General features: G+C 35.4%; 1 protein-coding gene across 1 annotated transcript; it reads right to left on the reverse strand.

Moving 5' to 3' along the window:
* Positions 1-289: 289 nt before the first annotated feature.
* LOC135666136 (uncharacterized) lies at positions 290-8,524 on the reverse strand. Its single transcript, XM_065177701.1, has 13 exons — positions 8,148-8,524; positions 6,403-6,476; positions 5,915-5,998; positions 5,708-5,788; positions 4,877-4,957; positions 4,662-4,754; positions 3,100-3,279; positions 2,935-3,002; positions 2,763-2,814; positions 2,574-2,627; positions 2,401-2,490; positions 1,020-1,086; positions 290-609 (listed from the first exon to the last, which is right to left on the reverse strand). Exons 1-13 carry the CDS (start codon positions 8,440-8,442, stop codon positions 518-520), a joined length of 1,311 nt encoding a protein of 436 aa, XP_065033773.1. The 5' UTR covers positions 8,443-8,524; the 3' UTR covers positions 290-517.
* Between the last annotated feature and the right edge of the window lie 1,423 nt (positions 8,525-9,947).

Here is a 9,947-nt window from a genome sequence, read left to right on the forward strand (position 1 = left end):
ACTTATCAATTTAGAATAAAATCTCGGAGGAATGACATTTGTTTAAGCTGACCAATGGATTCAATCATCATGAGATTTTATTACCTTTGGACATGGCTACTGTGTTGACCGAATAGCACGAAAAGAACAAGAGTTGTATCTGCTACCACATCTGCAGCTGGGATCTTAGCAGCGGATTACTGTTCTAAATGGGTGTTCTGAACAATAATGAATCACCTATTGCGAAGAGAACAAATAACTTGAAACAACAGTAATTTCTTTGTCTTCCTCCAAGATGATCAAACATAAATCACAGAAATCGTGGTACTAAATGAGATTAAATAGCATGTGTTTGTCACATCACTCTCACGTGTAATAATTTTCACAGGTATCCATGCAGGGTAACACCTTTTTTTGCGGAATTTCTACAATAATTTCACTAGTATGGCAATCTACCAACCCCATTCTTTTGACAAGGCTAAGCATAGAAAAATACAAGACATCTACCTCAAATTCTGAGCAAATCACCTAAAGCAAATCACCTGTATTTCCCGAGCTCCCTTTTCTTCTTAATCGTCCGGGCTCCATGATAAACAAAAGCATCAATAATTCCAGAAACAGTGAAGACACCTGAGAATCATGCAGAATCAGTTTCTGACTTAACCAACTTCTTGTTCAGGAAAAGCCAACAAAAAATATTTCAAACAACTAATTACCAGTTGAAGGCAGTACAAACAGAGAAGAATAAAGAAAACAAAAATGCACAAGCTGCTGCACTTGTAAACTATGAGATCTTAAGAGGGTCTAGACACAGTTATACTAGTTGGTGGTTCACCCCCATCTTTTTTGTTTTAGTTTTGAAGCAGTAGTTATTATCTAACCTATGCTAATATCTTAACCTGTCTAGTAATATTTACAAATATTAAATGAAAGTGGGATGTACATCATCACTGCTCATTGATGGTTTACTCAGTAGTTTAGCTCAAACAAGAGATAAAATCCTAAATTGTTTCAAGTTGCATAGAAGATAAATTACAAACCTCCAATTATAGCACATAATTGAGTCAGGAAGTGAAGAATTGATCGATTTTCCTCTGTAAAAATCACCTGCAACACATTCAAGTAACAAAAGATTAGAATAAAGAATAAAAAAAGATATACATGCAATCCATTTAGACATCAAATAATGCAAGCATAAATTCCTGAAAACCTGCAAGAATACAAAGATTTAACCCTGACATCATTTTCACCACCAAGAATAAAAGGTCTTAAATGCAAAGTAATATTCCACTTGACATAATGAACTAATGATACATCAGACATATTTCATTTATAGCAATGCTCCTGTCAACAATGTCATGTTTAATCAGAATTATGCAGCTCTGAATACTGCAGATGCTCGTAAAACTGACTGTATCTTGACACTTAATTGGCCATCTACCAAATTCCTTCTTGAACTAAAAAATCCTTCAACAAAATTTTAGGTCTGATCTATTTCCTACATATTGTCATGTATGCCTTCTTGCAAGTACTTCAAATTTAATCCAAAGCCTCTCTGTTTGAAGTGGTAAAACTGAGTACAGTGACTCTCCCTATATCCACATTAGAGGAAGCCTCTTGCACTAGGCCACCTTATTTGGTAAAACTTCTAAATCCCCATGCATAATGCAAACTTCTGAAAGAAATTTGTGGATGAATGCATCGTGGTAGAATCAACATGATAGAGGTAACATCAGAATATAGCTTTCAGTTGTGATTCACAGAAGTCTGACCATCGCTTCAAGTTCTAAATCTAAGTTACAGAAAACCCTCACTACAAAGTGGGAATTTTGAATGGCTGTTTGATAAAGAATTAGATTACGGCCCCTTCATTCTTTGACAATGATCTGTGTCCCATCTGACAAGCAACATAAAAGATGGAATGAAAGCCTTCATCAAACTTCATATTCCCAAATGCAAACCAGATTATCAACCTTATGTTGACAACTACTTGGTTTTGAGAAACATCCTTGTTCACAAAGTTTGACAAAAAGAATGGCCCCATCAAAAAGAAACCATTTGACAAAAAAAAATCTTACCTTTGCACAAATGAGAAAGCATTTGGAAGAACAGAATTATAGTCATCACAAAGCATTGTTTGCTACAAATCAAATGTGACTAGGAAACAATAGAAAATAAAATATAGATGAATATTCTTTCGAAAGGTTCTAATTCTATTTATATATGTATCAAATAAGAATTTAAATAGAGACGAAAACTAGGAAAAGTCATACTAAATATCAGCATTCTCATCTATGTGGAAGGCAACATTTTAGCATGATTATTTATAGATATTGTCTCTCCTATACGCACATGAGCATTCTTCACATGCTTTCTCTCTGGTCAGGTTTACAAATAAGTAATCATGTTTGTGCTGCTCACCTTAATTGGTGAAAAGTCATAAAAGAAGTAAACCCCAGGAAGGGGTCTTGGATATACGCTTTCATCTCTGAAGTGCTCAGTCACTGAAAACTGCAAAATTAGGAATAACACTCACATTCAACAAGTTTTTCATTCATTCAAAGATAATAATTTCACATCAAAGTCAACTTTACTTGATTTGAATTAATCTTGTGTCCTCTGATGCCATGGTAGATAGTTGGAACTACCTGCAAAGTTAACAAGAAAAAACTCTTTGTGACTAATCTATGCAAAATTAAAATAACTCTGCACATTTGAAGCCAATCAATGGAGACAGTCAGTTTTAAGTTTTTGTGACATTTAATTGTAGGTAATGCGCTCACTTTGATGAAATACTGATACATCCCAAATGATCCTCCTTGTTTCCACTGTGCTCTGCATTTTAACAGAACTATAATCATTAGAAATGATGCTCTGGCCGCAAAAAATGAGTACAATGAATGAAAATATTCATTATGAGTATTATTATAGAAAACAAATATTCTATGAACTTACCGATCAAGGGGGTTTACCACACCTGGGAACTCTTTTCCAAATGATAGTTTGTTTATTCTGTGGCTTATCTGTTGGTTGTAGTAAATAAAATTAGATATGTTGGAACTTCCAGAAATAGGAAAAGAAACTATTTACACTATTCCTTCCTTTCAATATGATGCTCACATTATAGCTTTCAGTTTGGAAGGCCAATAGATCATGCGCATGAATGCCCGATTGATGGAAGCTTTTTCCAGGGGAAAAGTGGAAATTTCCTGCTACTTTGCTGACATCCAAGAAACCATGGATGTTACATCCTTCCCCCTCTTCATCTTTGATCTTTTGAAAGAATCCTTCTCTTGTGCACTGGAATGGCAGTTCTAGATCAACATTAATTGAAACATGAAGCAAACATGAAGAACTGAAGATGAGAGAGATGTTAAAACTGACAAATCTAGTAGCAAAATGCAAGTTAATATGTAACCTAACAGGTATGTCACAACTGATAAGTCTGATATGGAAAAAATGTCTTAAAATCTAACCAAGCCTCTTTTTTTCTTTCTCAGTCTTACTTCTATCTCACTCACCGCTTGCCTCCCACTAGCCACAACGAGTGGAAAGATATTATTCCCCTATTTTTATTTATTTCTTTGTTATCATGTATTGGCTCTTCAGATTTGTGCACAATTTTTGGTTCTTTCTGCTGCAGAATATTTTTCTGTTCTTGTTCCATTTAGGTTTCCTTTGATTTCTGCACTGTTTTGCTGCCATTGTGTTTGTTTCCTTATTTAGTCACCTTTTCCATTCAGTGATCAGCTTCTTTAGTCCTGCTTTTTTTTTCTGTTTCCTGAACAGTTATTTTGGTCATTTTTCACCTTTTTCTCCCCTGCTACTTCTCATTTTCTTTATTAAATTTGTTTGGCTGTTTGTGCAAGAATTTTTTTTTGTTCTCCTGCTTTTCTATTTTTTATTTCTGCATTGATTCATTTCTGTGTTATCTTTTTTTTTTCAATTTTGAACATTCTTGTTCTAGGTGGCCACATATGTGGATGGCAAAGTTTATATTTTGGAGAATGTTGTGGTTTCTCATGTTTCATAAAAGACAATAACAATCCACAAAAGACTAGTCCACAATTGTTGTGGTCTCTCCAATGAATATTTGCAATTCAAATCATTTATGTTTTGCTATAGATAATAACTAATAACTTGTATAATAGAATATCTAGATCAACATTTATATAATTTTTAGGAACCTGCCTAAACTCCTAGGCCTTCTGCCAAGGCCTGTTAAAGGATCACTATCTGGGACTGCCTAGGTCTTTTAATCACCATGCAACTCAAAATCTAATAACATCAACTCTCTTGCAAACAGACAAATAATAGTTACACAGAACTAGATATGTACCCTTTGCATTTTGCACTAACATTTTCTGAGATGATTGAGAAAATGCTAATGCTAATGATATATATTCATAGAGAGAATCAACCTTAAGAGAACCTAACTTGAAACAATTAGCTACAGAAATGTATTGCTCACCTGTCACAGGTTGCAAATTAAGTTAAGATACTATGACGTTATATGTTATGTTGTCCAATACCAAAAGAGAGAAAAATGTAAAAGAGAAAAAAATGTAAATCATCTGTTGGAGTATAAACCTCTTTCTATGATAAGTGAGAATTGAATTGCTTCATAACAAAGATGTGCAAACACAAGATAAGTTGAAGATAGGAGATGACATTATAAGAACCTGGTCGATCATATCAGGGTTCGTTAGAGCCCATCCTTTCTTCCGGTATGCTTCACGAACCTCTTCACATGAATTGCAGCATTGATCATCTGACTAAAAAATATAGTGTAAGCAACTCAAAATTCTTTGATTGTTGACAACATCAGACACCGCAACAAAGAAAAACTATGAACCAAATCAATTATTGGGTTCAATTATCAATTATAGCAACTTACAGTTTCTGCACCATAACAAGTACCACAGTAAGCTTCATTATGATCAAGCCTTCCCCCATGCTTTTGTAAAGGCCTATCAATCTGTGTAAAACAGAGAAGCATGATAGTCTTGTGTCAGATAAAAACATTGAATTAACTTAGAATACATTGGCTAAAGGGAAAGCCCATCCTATACAAGATATTGGGGCTATTGGACTACACAATTCTTTACACAGTGACAGGCTGGCTAAATTTAATGGAATTAATATACCACTCTTCCTCAACACAACCCAGTATCTTGACTCCATATTTACATTGTCTCTAACATTAATTAGAGTCTTACATATGTGTAAAACTTTGCCCAAGCTTAAAAGACACCATGACATTTTAAATGTTCAATAATCACTTCACAGACACAATATATGAACTAGATGCATCTCATATATCAAAATCCTAATTTTTTTGTTAAGGAAGAAAAGAATCTGGAAAGTGATTTCATGTATATATATCAAACCTGCTTAAAAGAATCTAGTAATCTGACAGAAACACCTTGGTCATAAACCTAAACATCATAAAGTTGATGCTTCCTTGAATTTTAAATGCATAACGAAAATAACAGTGTCCAAAATGCCTGATCACATTTCTATAAAACTTATTAGCCAGAAAATAGACAGCTCTCAGGATATATCAATCTAATTTAACATGTAGAAAGAAGATATAATAAGTGATTAGGCAAAAATCACGAAGCACAAAAAAGTTAGAATCCAGTCCAATGACAACAAGAGATTTCTTGCATAATTCTTATTAATTATGTAAAACTAATACTTGATTAGCATAGTAGAAGTTACCAACCTTTGGGGCACCAATACCTCCCTGCCTTGACTCGATAACATTCCCAAGATGATCTAATCTTTTCTTTGTTATATCATGCCTCTGCAAGTAGATGGACATAAAAAGGAACATAGCTGTCAAGGGAGGTAAATAGAATGGTCCATTCAACAAGGAAATTCAATATAAGAAAAGCCTCCCTAACATGAAGAGGAAAGTCTAGAAACATACAATATCATAGTGCTGCTCCCCGCTTATGTCAACTGTATCAACGCTAAGAAGCGTACAAGGAAGAGATGGAAACGTAATATCAAACTGCAAAACAAAGAGTATGAATTATCACTTTTTAATGATGCAATTGATGTTCGGAAGCTCTAGTTTGCAAGTATGATGTTGGCAAAGGAAAAAAGAAGTTATCAAATGCCACTAATATCCCACTTGGGTTATAACAAAAAAATGATTAGCAATGAAACCAATAAAAAGATTTCCGCTGCATCCAGCAAATATAAAATAATGGAGTTTAAGTAGATATACAATTAAATGCTTAGGTTTAAACTCAAGATTTCTGCGAATATAGCAGGTCCAAAACTTATAAGCATAAAAGATTCTTGTGCAAATATCACAGGCTTAAGATGCAAGGTGTGTTGCTAGTCTGTCTAAATATGTTGTACAAACAATAGTGTACCACCAATCAATTGCAATGTAGGCTCAATACTTACGTTAACATGTAACCTCTCTCCTCTTGAAGTATCCACAATCAGCTTAGTCTCAGTTGCTGAGTAAAGAAAAAGTCCTGCAGCAATAATAGCAAAGCACATTTATATGATACTCTAAGAACTATAAATATTTTTTATGCATATAATGTTTGGGTTTAGAAAAACAATAAGAAGAAATTATCTTGTCACAAAAAGAAACATTGATCACAAAAATAAAAGATATGTAGGAAAAGTTTGACCACGGATTCAAAAATAAAACCAACTGTTGATGCTGAAGTGAATCAGGTCACACATTTGTTTTCATGACAATGGTTCCTGCAAAACTTGAAATGGCATATGTATCCCACAAAAGGTTACACTGTTTTCTGAGCCCTGTTATCACACTCTTAGCAACACAAGCCTTACATATGCAATTAGCTCTGAAAGGAGAGCTCCAAGCAGGGCTCAGCTCACAAGCAAGGCCACAGTCATGAGACCCTGCCAAATGCCAACGTGAAGTTAGACTTGCATAAGGCATACTGGCATGCCACCTTTTCTTTGTAAACCTAAATTGTCATTGTCAGATCTAGCTGTAACCCTTAGGTGTTCGTTGATATGAACAGATTAGTGGGCACTGGGCACCCACCTAATTTAATTGTTGTCCCATGTCCATCAACCCAAACTATCACATATAAGTTAACTTGAGTAATCTACAAGTAACAAAGTCTGGTTGCACACCTAGGCGATTGCCTAAGCTATTGTTAACCGAACTAGGAAGATATTGTGAATAGAAATGAGGATAACATAACAATGAACGAAAAAAAAATCCTCCAATTCATTACAGTCATGTTGGCCCAACTTGCTTGCCAAAGCATAATTGTTTCCAATAGCATATTTTCCAAGAAAAATATGACAAAGGATGAACAGATTATATTATAGGCTTAATAGCTAAATGCTAATGCACTAAAATGGGAAAAAAAATAATGCTATGAAATTGTGAGTTCAAAAAGTTGCAATATGCTAAGATGCTTAAGAACAAAGAAAAGAATCAGGATCCATGTTTTAGCATCCTTAACGATAACCTAGTTTGTTTCCTGGAGTTCCTGCATTTTATTGTATACTATCCATTTTAAATTTCAAATTTTTGGTGTTCTTGTTAGCAGAGGTTGTCTTATGGATATCAGAAGCTACATTTAATGAGAAAATGCTGGAACCACTGTGCATATATCTCCTATTTAAGATCAAAGTATATGCAAGCATGCTGACGTAAAAAAAAATCAGGCTTATATTTTCAATATCCATCCAATAAGAAGGCTAGGTTAGCAACAAACACGAGTGCAACTAATTTTAGAAAACTACAACTTAACTATTTCGCCTCTAAATAAAGAATTGAATCTATGTCTCTATAATAGTCTAGAAGGATTTTCATTTTTCTATGCAAAGCAACATGATCAGCCAAATATTGCACATCAGGTAAGCTGGAAAAGAAACCTGAACCGGAGACCTAAAAAGAAATGCTTTTTGAGAACGACAGCAACAACTCAAAACGAACTGAAACGGAAAACCCCTTTTTCCTAAGAAAACAACATCTCTGCAGCCGTTACATAATTAATACAACCAAAACCAATTATCTCATCGTAACATACCCAATCATAAGAGTCCATCACAAAAGAACCAAATCAACTAATAAAGCATATTTGATCGCCAAGCGGACCATTTTGAAAACGAGAAAAGAAGAAGTCAATCACCAAGATATCGAAAGGACTCACTAGTTTCTGAGATGAACAGCAAGAGTATGATGATGGAAGAGACGACGGTGATGACGCCTCCGGAGAAGGTCCGGCTGTAGAAATCCTCGTTAATTTTTGGGTACGCATCCAGATTCTTGAGCTTGTTAAGGATCTCCATGTCGAACGCCCACCGACGGCCCTGAAAACGCCCTATACCTTGGAACGGAAGGTAATCTAGGGTTTCTACCGGCGCTCCATCGGCGCCGAGGGCTGTCGGTGTCTTCAAGAGAGGCCCCCCGGAAAGCTCGTAATACGAAAGAAGGACCTCCGTCATCCTTCACCGGCCCAATATATAGAGAGAAAGGGGCTATTTTGTGATTAAGGAAAGGTAAGGGAGTTAATATGTTAAACCAAAACCCATGCGGTGGAGTGGCTCTTTGTAAATTTGTGAAACGGAGGGTCGTTAGGTGAGAAGATTTGTGTACGACCATTATTAGTAAGAACGCGGAAGGTGAGTTGACCGACTCGGATCTTAAACGTACTTGTCATTGCCTGGCGTCTCGCATCAGGCGAGGAATTCGTAGAAGATGGGGCCTCAATCCTAGCCGTCCGATCCGGATGGAATCGGCGATCAGGACACCTACCGAATCGGACGGATGGAGCTTCGCGCATATCACGCGGGTTAAAGCCCGCGTACGGATCGGATCCCGCTCGCTATTCCGGAGAAGGCGATACACGTAATCCGGCTTTGTCCGATGTGGCTCCGTCAGGAACCTAACATGTGGGACCCACTAGATAGTGAGCCGCGCAGGGAAGTTTTGGGTAAAAATTTAGGATACAAATATTATAAATCCAAGCAGAACAACCGTGCAATGAGCAGGAAGAGTAAAAAAAGATTATGATAAATAAATGTAAAGTAGAATAAAAATAAATTTGGTAAAGAAATGAATGCAATTCCATCGTCAAAATGTGCATTGTTTCTTTCTTTCAGTTTTAATGATTTGACAAAATAATACGCGTACCTGAAGGAAACATATTCATCGTTCTGTGCAAAGACATCATTAATCCCTCCCTCGATGATACGGAGAAAAAAAAAGGGGCGACATGTTAGATTACGGGTTCCCAAAAACACAAAAAAAAAAAAAACAAAGTTTTCAACCTAAAGATGGCATCGGTTTAGATCGATGTTGACCAACCAAACGAGTGCAATGTGTTTTGTTGACCTTTATAGACAATTATTAAGTCATAATTGTCTCTATGCAAATTCATTCTTTGAAAAGACACCTACAGACATAAGTCAATATATAAGAATTGTATGCGCTGTGTGGGTCCCCGAACAATTTTATCCTTTCAAGGTGGGTGAATCCTCTAATCACTCGTGAGAACTTATTGATCCACCTTACATGATCTTACTCTTTCGATGTTGCTGAATCCTAGATACCTCTTCTATGGTGTGTATCATTTGATAGAGGTCCTATCATTATTTATCTTCTTTATTCACAAAGTCTGTAAATTGAGATAAATCTTATAAGGCACTTTTGAGTGTAAATGTGATTTTAATTTTATAATGCATTGATTCTCCTGCTACTTAATCGGGATTTAATAATAAGGTACTATCTTACGAAATAAATTTAAAAATGTATACTCAAGTCATGTTTGTTGGCCTCGTTATTTTGGTTAGAAAAGAGTCATTCTATCAAGTGTATATTTTCATTCAATGATATCTTTTCGGTTCCCGAGATGCCTTTTTCGTCTTCTTTGGTTTAAGCTTTCCTATCCCTTTTTTTATTATAATCTTTGTAAATGAATAGATAAACTTTTTAGTTTTTTCTATAAAAA

This window comes from Musa acuminata, unplaced genomic scaffold (assembly GCF_036884655.1).
Source record: "Musa acuminata AAA Group cultivar baxijiao unplaced genomic scaffold, Cavendish_Baxijiao_AAA HiC_scaffold_1074, whole genome shotgun sequence".
In the NCBI taxonomy this organism is placed as follows: domain Eukaryota; kingdom Viridiplantae; phylum Streptophyta; class Magnoliopsida; order Zingiberales; family Musaceae; genus Musa; species Musa acuminata.